Source organism: Rhynchophorus ferrugineus, unplaced genomic scaffold (genome assembly GCF_030347505.1).
Source record: "Rhynchophorus ferrugineus isolate W39M unplaced genomic scaffold, kcgeb_rfMv2 rfM2, whole genome shotgun sequence".
In the NCBI taxonomy this organism is placed as follows: Eukaryota; Metazoa; Arthropoda; class Insecta; order Coleoptera; family Curculionidae; genus Rhynchophorus; species Rhynchophorus ferrugineus.
Window position 1 is genome coordinate 79,785,961 of NW_027472581.1, and position 15,128 is coordinate 79,801,088.

A 15,128-nucleotide genomic window follows, 5' to 3' on the forward strand; every position below is an offset into this window, starting at 1 on the left:
GCTCGGCCACACATTTCAAGATGTGTAAAAAAGGATACTACTACCAAACCCACATCGTTCCTATGCCACGGCATTGCTATTGCCAGACATATGAGAATCATTTATAGAAAATGATGGAGAATATTTTGATTTACATATATATATCCAATTTTTGTTAATAAATACCTGATTAAAGTGAGATAATGATTAGAATACATGCAAGTATCTAATAGTAGCAGTCCTAATAAAATTAAAATTAACCATTATAAAAAATACACAAGTGGCGCATGAATCGATAATATCTGATTAGTGAAGAATTCATCCAAGTCGATTAGTTAATTATCAATCATTACCAGTCATTTATAATTTAATGAGACTTAATTTGATGTATCACTTTATGCCAGTGTATTACTTGAATAACATATGAGAAACATGTAATATGTATTTGATTATTGATATGTGATTAACTATCTGTTATTAGCATTATAATTACCGTATAAATAGCGATAAAAGATTTAAATTTTGTTAATATCAACATGTGTTGGTAGGAAATTTAGAACTGGAAGTTACAATGTGGAAGAAGTATCAGAGAATATGAGACAAAATCTATCCATGTGACATTCACGGTTGCGAGTCATCGTCGACGCAACATATTACATCTCCTACAATATAATTCGGCGCGATATCCCCTTAGAACCCATAATGAGTATGATTCGTAGTGTTAGTACAAAGTACTCTGAAAAACTGTTGGTGCATCCCAATGCACTCTCCAAGCAGTTAAATGTACGCGATGACAGTGAAGTACGTAGGCTCAAACATAAAGTATCCTACGAATTGATTAACAGACACATAGAGTGAGATATAATAATATCTAGAATAAGTTAGAATAGTCTTTAGAATAAGTTAGGATAGAGTTTAGAATAACTTAGATTAATATCTAGGATTAGATTTAGATTATAAGTTTGTACAGAATATCACTTACTGAAGCGATCTTCTACATGTCAGTAGAGTTATATTGTATAAAGTAAATCACATTATAATACTTATTTCCCCCGGACAGATTGTTGAAGCTCTAAGAGAATCATAAAAAAATAATTTGCATGCAAATATTTGAAATTGTAAAACAAAACTAGAAGAGATTTGTGCATAGGGGGTTATGCATTTCTGTTATGAAAATCCTAGATTTGAAACTATTGAGCATTTGATTATAATGATCATTTTCATATAATAAAATACCAGGTTAACAATCATAAGCACTACTAATCTTCTTTATATATAATACTATTAGATGCTTGCATGCATTCTGATCACTTGTTCACTTTGAATAATCATTTATTGAGAAGAATTGGAATATTATGTATTAATCAACAAATTTCCCATCATTTTCTCCAACTTTTTTCCATTTCTCTGGTAACAAGAAACATCTTCTTCCCTGTTTTTGTTATCATTCAGTTTTGGAACATATTGATACCTATTCGATGTCATTGAAAATGATGTGTTATAAATTTGGTAGCTAATATTACCACTACATATAAAATAGATGCTGTTTGGATTTTGTAACTTGGAAAAACTTAACCTGACATTCTGCTCTTACCGTTGTTCTTCCATATATTAAAATCAATGTATGTTACACCACCAAGAATAACACAACAATTTAATTATCATTACTATATAATTATTAATGTAACACGAAATCTAAATATTCTAGATTCATTTGTTGTTTTTACTTTATAACCGTCATTAGAAAAGGAAGATAATATAAGTTATTCTTTTCAACGAAGTCTATGATGGTCTATTCTACGAATGACGTGCGCCAAATCCGGATATATTTGAGGATTAATGTGTCTTCACAGTTGTTACCCACACCAGTTCCCCCCTCTTCATAAACCAAAGAATCGAGCATCGAATCCTCTAGATCGGAATTACGTACTAAGCTAAATAGTAATATTACTATTTATATTTGATTCCCCCTCGTACTCAAAAATTTATTCTAGTAGCAAATTCCCAAGCTTCTATTAATAAATAGTATCCAATTTTTAGTAGTCATAAAATTATGTAGTAATATAGTCAGGTTATAGCTAATCTTTGAGAGAAAATAGAACTTGATGAACCAAAATTCGCATAAAATTATTAATTATGTACTGTTGGAAGTTACTTTTCTTTTACACATTAAGATCACATTATTCCGTATTACTTTCTTATTATACCGAAAAGTATCTATAGCACAAATCTTATATGAAACAAAATAGACATCATTTCTCATGAAAATCTGACCTATTACAGAGTGGGGATCGTATTTTCCCGCTCAAAGAAAAGGAAAACAGCCGACTATATGCCCGCACAGCAAAATAAATCAAAACTGTGTACACCCTAAGTATGCCTCATTGTTGTACGACGATTCCTCCAATTCCAAAAACCGTCCGACTTGACCCCATTACTTCAGTATATCTTGAACGACAATTTATGTCTCATATGCCAGTCAGCTTATGTAATATGAACTCAGTTTTTTTTGTTAAATTGTCCAGAAAATGGAGACATTCTCAAATACAGAAAACAAAAGAGTATATTACCAGATTCTGGTAGATATTTACTTTCTTTAAATTTGATTTATATCATAATGTGTTAGAGGGCGTTAGAGATATCAAACCATTTTGCTGAAATAAAAATATACTTTTGAATGTGGTTTTTGATTGATTTTTATAATTAAAAATTTATTTGCCCAAAGATTAAGCTAAGTTGTGACATGTGCATGATATTCTTGTATTTATTTTGTTCAGCGATATCTCTTGGTGAAAATGTGAAGAATCAATATGCTGTTAAATAACGTAAGTCAACTGTTTAATTCAATGGTTTAGACATTTCTGTACAACAACAGTATTATAAAATATTATTGAGTTATTCAGTCTATACGCTAATAATGGAATGCTCAAAATTGCATTGTCGACATTATTCATTACTTTTCTTGGTTTATTCGAAGCAGTCAATTACGGAAGGCCAAAAAATACTTTTTGAAAATTATGGTGATGTTATTGTTATTGTTAGTTTTAGTTTCAACTATTTAAATTTTTGTGATTATGATGTCAATGGCAAAAACAGTCGGGAGGATGGATCTTTTTCCTTACGTTTAGATATCACACGAACTGACTGAAAATTGTATCTAAAACAGTTTAAAAATATAGCTTGCTAAGTTTTTTGTGGCGTATGGGGGAAATAAATTGGATCTACCACTTTCATGCTCGTAAGGTCTTGCGTGTGTCTTAATGTATATTATATTACGAGTCGCATGTTCAGCCTCATGTTATATGATATGTGAAGGATACACTTGCAGCTCGAACAGGAAGTTAGTTGGAATACGTTACATCACAACATCTCCGGATTTGGCGCATTCGCACTCTTATGCGTAGAATAAACCATATAAAAGAATAAATAATATAGAAAGTGACACTGTATGAAATGCTAGTCCGTCCAATCTGCCTCAATGGAGCACAGGTATGTCTCGGAGAGACAACTTGAACTACTACAAGTGTTCCAATCCAAAAACGTCCGTGCGTTACTCAGAGCCCCATGGTTTATGAGGAGCCTCAATACACACCTCGAATCAGGCATCCCGTTTGTGAAAAAATTCATAAACATGCTCAGTGTGAGGTTCTCCTAGGAACCTAAGAACACAACAACATCTTAATAAAATCCCTACCCGTGCACAAATCCCGGCAGTAAACAAACTACGACAATCTCAGTCATAACCCAGGGTGTCTGTCGCAAATCAACCATATCCCGAACACGAAGCGACATCAGCCGAAGACCATTTGGTTCTAACTGGTCAATTTAAGTAAACCAAAAAAAATCATTTTTTTTCCTAATGGCGGTATATTCTTTGTGAGTCGATCAACTTCAAAACAACAACAAAAATTTGAATATTTAGATTTTGTGTTGTATTAATAATTCTATAGTAATAATAATTAAATTGATGTGTTATTCTTGGTGGTTTAACATACATTGGTTTTAAAATATGGAAGAACAATGGTAAGGGGAGAATGCAAGTTTAAGTTCTCCAAAACTATAAAATTCAAACAGCATCTATTTTATTTATAGTGGGAATGTTAGCTACCAAATTTATAACACATCATTTTCAATGACCTGGAAATCAACATATGCCAAAATTTAATGATAACAAGAACAGAGAACAAAATAATTCTTGTTATGTTGGAAGTAGTCAAGTCATTAATAAGGTTTGTCCATCAAGAATAGTAGTAATAATTGTAGTAACTGGTAATAATTATATATTTGTTTTAAACATAATATATTTTAGTAATGATTTAAATTTTATTTTATAGGTAAGATGTAGCTAGAATTTGTTACAAGTGCAAGTCGAAGAATGTAAAAATAAAAAAAAAAACAAAGTAATATAAATATTTAAAAAAATACTAGATACTAACTCCACCGAAGCTATATAGTCAGTTAATTTTTAATGTTGGATCTTAAAATAACATTTTTTCGACAGTTTAAGTTGTCTAAATATATAACTCCAACTTGAAAAGCTATCATTTTGGAAGTAAACATATGTTTGCTTTGATTTATAGTTTATATCAACTATTTACGATTGCCGTAATCTACTATTAATTTAATCGTAAAGGTTAAAAATATAATGATACATAAAAGTAGTTTAGTTTACCCGAAATAAATGTTTATATCGACGTGTTGGTCAACATCGAATATTTCCTCTTCAGATTCTCCATTTTATTGCACCATTTCTAACGTTTGTTCAGAATTATTTTTAAAATTCGTTCTTCTAAAAATTCTCATTAATAAAATACACCTGAAAATTAATTAGTTTTCTTTTATTGATTTCTGGTAATGATGCCAATTAATTGTATTTATATATGGGAAATATATTATTTGTATAAAAGAGTAAGTAAATCAGATAACAAGCTCAATTCAACATTTTTATCAACAAACTCTTGTATCTTGTATCTGTATGTATTTATCGGGAACATTCCTTGACTATTTTAATTTGATAAAAAAACTAAATAAAAAACGATGATGTCTCTTAATTATTTATAGGCATGGTTGTAGCTACATAAAAATATAAACACCAGCTAATATAACTATCTTAAAATAAAACATCGTTGACAATATTTAAATAAAATTTTAAAAAATCTATTAAATATAACGTGGGGCAAAGGTCTCGCTACAATTTTGATGCCTATTATCAAAAATGTATTTGGTCTTTACTGTTTTTTTCGTTATGATTGAAAAATTATATCGGCTAAATGAGGACCGCCATTCGCTATGCAAATTTTAATTAAGGCTCTTTATAATGCATTTTTCAAACATCTGAGGCTGAATTTCTTCAATTTCGTGACGAATATTGTCTTTAAGATGCTCAATCGTTTGGAGCATATTCTCATGAATTTTTATTTTAAAAAATCACATAAGAAAGAGTCTGGTGCTGTTAAATCCGGAGATCTGGCTGGCCATGCTAAATTGCCACTTCGGGAAATTAGTATTCGTGGAAAACCATCATTAAATAATTGAATTTTAACGAACGTGAACGTGTATGTGCTGAGTCCTTGCTCTTCCATTTCAGGTACAAGAAAATTTCCGATCATGTCTTGGTACCGTTCAGCAATAAGTAACTGCAACACCTTGGTCAACCTTTTCAAAAAAAATCACATCATACAGTTATTTTTAGTAGATGCAATAATGTTTCATGAATTAAATGAGGATTTTGTGTTCCCCAAGATCGACTGTTCCATTTATTGACTGAGAACTGAGATTCACTGAGAAAAAAATGGGCTTCATCGCTTATTATCAATTTAGACAAACAATCTTTAATTTCACCTTTGATTGCACTACTGTACTCAACTCGTTGATCAGGATCTCTTGGTAGCAATGACAGGACTAATTGAATTTTGTATGGGAACATTTGCAAATAAGTTTTCAAAATTCGCTTTAAACTACGTGTAGAAATATGTAACTGGGAACTGGGTTTCCAAATTAATGTTTCTGGAGACTCCGCAACACTATTGCGCACCAGAACCACATTTTCAGCGTTACGAGACGTCTGTTGTCTTCCAGAACGAGGCCTGTCTGCTGTCGTACCGTACTGTCGAAAATTCACAAGTAAACGATAAATTGTGGTCTTATGAGGCACTGAAGGATTTCTGCTGGCTCTTGTGGCGTATATTTATCCATAATAAAATGTGTACGTTTACACGACATAATAGTTAAAGTGAAACTGAGCCAAATGTCACATAATTAAGATGGCGCGCAATCAAAATAGTAGCGGTGGTTTTGCTCCACTTATTAGTAACCTAATTAATTCTTACCTGAAGCTCTAAACCTAGAGACATCTTTATCACACCTTTCTCTGTTATAGAGCAGCAGTTTACAGGTCTTCCATGGACCAAAGTAACCCCTGTCATCACCTCCTCCATATCCAACTGTAACAAAAAAATAAATATATTACATAACGTAAAAATAATAGAAATTCACACGGACAGACCACAAAACTTTCCATCGGTACCCGATATTATTCGCGGTTTGTGGACTGGGAAAAACTCTACGTTTCGATCGCGATGACAAACGCTTCAATTAGCTTATTAAGGTCGCACAGGTGAATAATAGAACAATCTATTAATCGAATGAGTTTCATTAGCATGAATGTTTTTTTCTATCGTTTTATTTCCTCGAAACGGCGTCCGATCGACAACAGTACCACTTTGCAATATTATTTGTCATGTGTTCGATGCATTGCACAGGACGTTAGGCCTATGAATTATACGGTACGAATATGATTTAATTGCCTGTTAATGTCTTATCTTACATTTCATCACTAATATTATTTACGTACATATAATATTTCAAGCAAACAATTAAAAAAGGTGTGTCCGAATAGTGTTTTTAATATATCAAGCCTATAAATTAATTTTAAATGATTTACAACATATGGCGTATTATGTATTAAATCACATTGGGTATATTTGTAACCAACTTCATATTGAAACCTTTCTTTCAAGTAAACGTAGATTAGAAAGATTTAAATTTATGGTGGATTGGAAATTAGCTTAGATATTCACTGGAATGAAGCTTCCAGAATATAGGATTATGATTCAAAGCTGAGAATTTCCAAGACCGGGTGACGAGAGTGAAAACAACTACGGGTGAGTATATAATTAATAAACAATATCTGTAGAACATTTTGTTGTAGAGTGTGAAAGTTTTATATGCTTAGATATGTGTCTAACTAGTCAGAATGTACATGAACATTTGTTTAAAATGTTGGAAGAGATAAACAGTACTAAATGTTTTCAGATATGGCATATACGTTAGGCAGAATTCAGTGATAAATTCTTGTTTTATCAAGAAAGATGTATACAGGAGATGTACATCAAGATGTATATGTATACGACACAATCCTAACCTGCAAACTATTTTGAGTTTATAATTAATTGTAGTATAATACCTTCGATAATATATTCATTAGATATAATATAATGTCAAAATAAATAATATTTTTGTTTCATTATTTCATTCAAATTACAATACTGTCAAGTTAGAGCCAAAATTAACTAAAACTCAGAGTGTAAACAACTCAATGAAGTAACATTGCGCTATTTCTACGTCATCAAATTAGATGACGTTAGTTCATTGTCTTGTAGAACTGACTATATAACGGACTATTATTATTATTTTCCACCCAAACCAATAAATCATCTATCACTGTTAGTCCCCCTCACTACCTACAAAAATAATAGTTTTTAGTTATATTTTAAGTTATATCCTCAAGCAATTTTTTAAGTTCATATTTCGCATTTGAGAAAACTGGTGTCCAATCATGATTATAAGACAATGTTTTTTAAAATTTTAATGAAAATATATTTTTTTTATTGTATTATATGGTCGGTTGACTTCTACAACTGTTAAAATATAATTGATATATATCTGTTTTAGTCTTACAATACATATAACGAAATATGTAATATCCAGTTAATTTTAAAAGGTTTCGTAATAGAGAATCAGAAACACAATATTGTAATATGTTTACTGTACAATTTCGCAACATATAATGCGTTGTTTAAAATACATAATGTCATACGGGACATATTTACTACTGTAAACGTAGGCAACTTTCGACTGTGATATTGTAAATACCTTTGACTGAAGTCAGTTTGTATTAACATGGAAACTTTTAATACAAAATGTAATAAAGATTCCGTGGCATATTATGTTGTTATATTTAATATCCTGCAGCATACTTCACACCATAATAATCACTTTATTAGATGTTAGATACTTTCACTTTTTCCATACGTTTGATTTTAAAATCTTCAGTATTCGAACAAGTTCAAGGTTTTTGAGTAGAACAACTGCTTTAAGACTAATACGAATGTCAGCCCTCTTGAGTTGATTAGCGGCTTTTGTTTCATCCTCGGACATTTTTAGGTTTCAATGTTTGTATATTCTTCGAATATAATATTAGGTATTAACAATATATTAAATTAACAACACTGTAAAACAAAAAACATGTTTTGAGTGTTTTCGCGATTTGAAGTGAATTAGCTTGATAAAAACTAATATGATAATAAAACATGTTTTAAATCAAATGTAAAATTATTATACAAAATAAAAATTAAAGTCATTCAAGGGTAGGTTCAGATTCTAAAGGAATAATGTGGCAGGAAAATTGTGTTCTAGGTTGTCTCCAAGGGGTCGGTTAATTGTTGGAGAAGGTTTCATTGTACAAGTCTAGAAGAATTTTCCTTTTTTATATTCTACTATCATATTTACAAGTGTTTTGACAAAGTATTATGACGCAATAATATGACTTGATTATCTAACCCTGAGGTAGAAATTGATACTGATGAACCATGTTTACAATAGCAAGATTGAATAATAACATCAATCTATCTCTACTGATGACAAGAAATAATTTTATCAGGAAATATTGGTCTTTACTAGATGTTAATTTATCAATTTTCACTATTATACCAAATAAATATCAATAAAATGCTACCTGATAAATCGTACCACCATAAAATACCACCATCGTTATTCACCATTTATGGCCTCAAAATATTCCTACCTCAAAATCTTTCATAATAAAATATACTTCGTACATTATCAATTTTAATTACCAGTTAAGATACGATGTTACAAATGCTTTATTTTGTGTTTTTGAACTAACCTAATGTTTATGCCGATGAACATTGGCTTTGCTTTAATTTCTGGGCTTCAATATTTCGACGAACGAGATCATTCTTTATCTGTAGTCGTTATTTCTAAAGGGTCTAAACCAATATTTATATGTTAATTACATTTATATCGCCCTTTTAATTTTAAAGGATTTACAACAGATGGTGTTACTGTGTATTAAAACGCATCGGGTACATTTGTAACCAACTTCATGTTGAAGCCTCACAAAACATTTTTTCAGTGAATTGAAAACTGCTGAGTTTTTATCTAGTAAATCGCAATTGTTCAAAGTGCTTCATTCTTACTTCAAGTTGAAGAAACAGGAGGCTAAAGGTCATTGAATGCTGTATGAAGCTTAGAGCAATCACGCTCTATCGATTTCAATATGTGAATGAATACTGGCTTCGATGATTTAAAAGTGGTGATTTTGACACCGAATACAAAGAGCGTTCTGAACAGGCAAAAAAATTTGAAGACGATAATTTGAAGGTATTATTCGATACAACTATCAATGGGGATTGCCTTGTACTACAATTGATGAGTTTGAGCATAGTAGCATAGCAAAGCATAGTGCAAACAATTATTATGTTACATACAAGTGCAGCCCCACCTGACGTATTATTTCGACTTTACTCCTTCTGATTACTACTTGCTCCGGCATATTTTGATTGTGTATATAATGAAAAGATACAGTTTCTTTGAGATAAAGTTTTGGACGTCTATCGATGGACAATGCTTTGAATGAAATATATCGAACCGATTTTTCACCAAACCATTTTTGGGAGATTTTTTACCATACCATCGCCGCCTTACTCAGAGTAATAGTTATTTCACGTAAAATAATTTCCCGACTTAACGAATATTTTCTGCGAATATTTATAAATCTGTTGATGGGGTATATTCATGTAAAATATAATATTCTCCCAAGGTGGGGCATACCCGTCACATTATCATGCAGCTAGTACGACTATTCATTTCCAAGAGGTCGAGTTAAGAGGACCTGGAAAAACCATCACATTGATTTACTTCAGTGTAAATAGTTCATTGAGTGCTTTATTATTTGCATCAAAGGCTAGTTGAAATCATCAGCTGTGAGCAACCAAGGCAAATTGAAGTTAGCGTCAGTCTGTGAATCGCTGGTCCTAAAAATACAAACAAAAAGGGGCTCGAAAGGTGGTTTACCGCGAGAGCTATCCAAGAAGTTTTCTAATATCGATAAGAGATTAACATTTATTAACAAGTAGTGTTATCCGTTAAGCATAAATAATCAATGTTACATTTTAATATTTTAGTTTTCTAAAACACAGGCAGGAAATTAATTTTAACCTTGACTATAACGGGAAAAATCGGACATTAGTTTTATTTTGATGCTTTCGTGCCCTTAAAACTGGAAAAATCGGAACGAATATAACGCGACTGATAATCTGTCGAAGCGCTATCGATTATCTACCCCTCGTCGAAAATGCATCACTGGAGCCCGTAAAAAATCTAAAATTGCAAAATATCTATCCCCGGGGAGTGTAACTTGTCGGGGTGAATTTAATACGCGTGATTTATACGGACGTTAGAGATATCACGCCTACTTGATATTGTCGCTTTTCATTTTGTTGCCCATTGAATCGGACATCTATTCCCCTCCATATTGGTCGGTGAATTTTAACAAGAAATTCCTAGCGTATATATATCGAGTATGTTGGGCATATAACCTATTTTTGCAGACCTTTTTAGCAAGCTTAAAACTATTTTTAAAATGGAAATATTTTCGTGGATTTTTGTGGTTTCATGAAGGATCGAATATGATAAAGTTTTAAAATAACAAGCTTATGTGAGTTATATAAATTTTTAGAATAACAGAATTACGAACTGATGAACGACACATTAATTAATGTATTCTACACGAATCTCATCAAAAAATGCTTCTAAAATACGTACGGTACTTTATAAACAGTTTACGGGTAGCAAAGTACAGTAATCAATTTAGTATGAGTGTTCCTGATGAGGATATTATTCTTGATGAAGCGTATTTTATTTTCAAGAGTTCTCTCTCATTTGATAAGAGAGCAATTAAAAATATGACAAAGAAAGGCCAAAAATATCGATATTTTTTGAAAAAATCGGCATCCCTATCCTATATTAGCAAGAGGATAAGGCTTTTTCATTAGCCGTTAAATAGTTTAAATACCTGGAGGTTGGTATGCTAGATAAGGTCATAAGGTTTATAAATCTCAAACCTTCCAGATGTTTTCACTCAAAACAGCCTTGTATGATAAAACTTGGACTTTATTGAAATGACTCCATTCGGATAATTTTTAGATAGGTAATGACATGACTTAGCCTGAGGCTCTCTATCTATATATGTTGGTTTCTTATGGTCTGTCACAAACTTTTGACAGTAGATGTTTAGACGGAAAATATTCTATAAAGATTGGACCTAAAAGTTATTAGGCCTATGAAATATTTTTAAAAGATTTACAATAAATGGTGTTAGTGCGTATTAAATTGCATCGAGTATATTTATGAAGATTGAATGAACAAACATATTTTTCAGTGCATTGAAAATATATTAACTTGTCCGAATAAATCGCATTTGCGGAAGGCTTTCCTTTTTTACTTAAAGTTGAAGAAAAAGAAGGTTGAAGGCTCTCAAATTATGAAGCTTATGGTAATAATGCTTCATCGAATTTATGAAGAATATTGGTTTCGCTTCTAAAAATGGCGATTTGGACACCGAAGATAAACAGTGCTAGGGACAGCCAAAAAAAATTAATTGTAGTCATTTGAAGATTTGAAGGCATTACTCGATGAAACCATCAATGAGTATTACTATCAGCTTCAGTTGATGCGTTTAAGACGTGCGTTATGTAAAAAACAGTCAGAATACGAGCAAAGACACAAAAGCGTTATTCTTCAGCATGACAATGCTCGGCTACATGGTGCAAAACCGGTGAACACATACTTAAGAACTTCAAAACATGAAGTGGTGCTACCTCGCCCGCCTTATTCTTCTACTACATGTTTTGACGTATGGGCCGGGACCCGTATGAGTAGTGCTTCATTTCTTATGAAGATATCAAAAAATGGATCGATTCGTGGATAGACTAAAAAGGAGACATCCTTCTCTCGAGATGGAATCTATAAATTGCCTTAAAGATGGTAAAAATTATAATTATTAAATTATTATTAAATACTAGTTTATTAACTATATATTAAATAGTATATTATCAAATAAAATCTTAATTTGGTATATATAAATATATAAATAAACATAATAACAGAACATTGCAAATAAAAGGTAAGAACATATGTGGAATAAAAAAACTGTATGTATCTACAAACATTATTATGATAATTACAAGTTCTTTCAGTAAATTTCTCTTAAATTCCTACAATTTATTTTCGCCCATGATATTGCAGTTTGATTGATCTAGGTTGTTGCTTGCAGATATCTACAATATGTCTTCTTAGTATTCGCTCTAGAAGGCGTCGTGTTCCAAGGTTTCGTCATTTCTGTTTCCAGCCAAATAGTCCACCCGCTCATTGCTAAAGATCTCAACGTGTGAGGCAGACATATAAGGGTTATTGATTTATCAAAACTTTGCAGTAATGCATATATCTCATGTATAACAGAGATCAATAGCTGAAGAGAACCAGAATAATCTAAAGAATTTAATGAGCCCATGCAGTCTGAGACAATTACTATATTTTAATGTTGCGTGGTTATTCAGGATAATTTCGGTGGATAATAGCCCCATATTGTTGGTATTGTAGGTTTGAAATTCCAGTACTAAACATGTGTCCTCCAGATCCATGATTCTTGGAGTCATCGGTGAAAATAAATAGGTAGTCAGAGTATTTTCCTCTTGGGCTTGAGCAAATAGAGCTCGAATGAAGTGAGCCTTCTCGTGGACATGTTAAACTCTATTGTGGAGAATGTTCCAGGGTAGTTTAGAATTAACATTGTAAGCAGTTGGTGCTTATCCCTTGAGAGGTTCTCTTAGAAAGAGAAAAAGTGGATGTTAAGAATTCAGATGAATCTGAAATTCATCGCTTTCATGATTTTAAATAAAAAAGATGTCGTCTATATATCGAAACCGGATAGAAAGTTTTAGTGGGTGCTGGCTAGCTTAAATGTTCCATGAAGATGTTAGTTACGATAAGACATATAGGCGAACTCATAGTGACGACAGATATTTGTAGAAATATGTAAATAGAAATATTCGTTTAACTCTAAATATGTGGATGACAGATATATTTTTGGTGAATTTTGGATTATTCCTAAAGTGTCGTTAAATGTAAAAATCGAGATTATGTTAAAAATGAAAATAATTTGAGAAAAATGATATAAAATGATTAAAAATAATTTTATGATATCAAATTCTTCCATATGGTGGGACATAAAATGCATGTCAATACATCCCATTTATTGTAATTATGTTTATACAATTATAAATTTTTGTTTGTATTTTATCAGATAAGGAAGCAGGATAATTACACCCTGCTGTTTGACATGTAACTAGGTTATCTGAAATGTCTGGTAAATATGTCGAGTAGTATAGAATATCCTGATTTATGTATTTTCATGTAGATTTTTACGATTTTTACAAGATAGAACAGAAAACTTTCATGTTACAGAATCATTTTTTTACTTATATAAAAGCAATTTGTATTCAATGCTTGACTCAAACGTATCAATTTTCATGTCTTCATTCACTTTCAGTTTTCTACTACTTTTTTGCCTTCACCCTCGTCAATTTATTTTACTTAAATCGACGTTACCCTTACTAGGCTGAAAACTCGAATAAAAGGAAGGAAAGGAATATGTGATGCTGTTAACGAATATTAGATCAAACAATTTTACATCACTTAATTGGTAGCTTCTTTTGTTGAAGGAAAAACCCTTAACCAATTACTAATTCTAATTAACCAATGAATTTCAAAGTATTTTATATTGAAGATATACTGGTTTTGTGTGTTTGAAGTAGTTTATATATATAATATCCTGAACAATCGAAATGGTCGAAAATTATAAATAAGTTTCATTGAACTGAACAAATTGTTGCCCATGCTTTTAAAAGAGGTGTTGAATGAAAACCAATCGTAAAAACATAAAAGCAGAAATGCAATATTTATTTAGGTTATGTTCTAAATTCTGTGAAAATTTACTTTGGAAGCCACTGAAGGCGTACCATTTTTTCTGGCGTGGAATAATAAAATGCTAATAGAAAGGTACTAAAAAGTAATAGCTAGCAATTAACTTTTCTTAGCTCAATTATATATAATTGAGCTGACTTGAATGCATTTAAAAAAGCTTAAAAATTATCTCATTAGTTATTAACTATCACATTTAATAAACTATTCCTTCTGAAGTCAGTAACTTCTTTTTTTTCCATAATTTATCACTTTCCATACAAAAACATGATAAACTTAATGCAGAAGTAGATTGGTAACGGTATAAAGTATGTCAAATGAACTAGATCGATAAATTTGAAGTCGTTTCTACGGAGATGGACAAGTGCAAACTGTCGCGGTTTACATTTGATGCAAAACATCGAAATATATTCTAAAAAATTAACAGTATCACATTCAAAACGGTCATTTGACCTTAATTCAATTGAGGAAGTGACTTCTGATCGTTTGAAAAACATTCATATCTAATAGGCATATTATTACTCATTACTACGAAGCATTTTGTATGACTAACTGTATGAAAATATGATGTATATATATATATATATATATATATATATATATATATATATATATATATATATAAGCTTATACTTCGAGTAGTAGAAATAAAATTACTATTCGAAGTATGAGCTTATGTTATGTTATGGTTCCTTTTGAGAAATAATATCGATATTGAGGTCCTATTCATTCATTACTATAAAGTGCAGGAAAATTATTCTGCCAAAAAATGGCTTAGATATAAAACATCAAGAGAAAATATTGAG

General features: G+C 31.2%; 1 protein-coding gene across 2 annotated transcripts in view; it reads right to left on the reverse strand.

Annotated features, from left to right (window-relative positions):
• Positions 1 to 15,128, reverse strand: part of LOC143191382 (uncharacterized) — a 136,921-nt gene that overhangs the window by 18,753 nt on the left and 103,040 nt on the right. For both annotated transcript variants that reach the window (XM_076396399.1, XM_076396398.1), the window contains exon 3: positions 6,309 to 6,422. In XM_076396399.1, the coding sequence (XP_076252514.1) occupies positions 6,309 to 6,422 (114 nt within the window). The remainder of the gene's footprint in view (positions 1 to 6,308; positions 6,423 to 15,128) is intronic.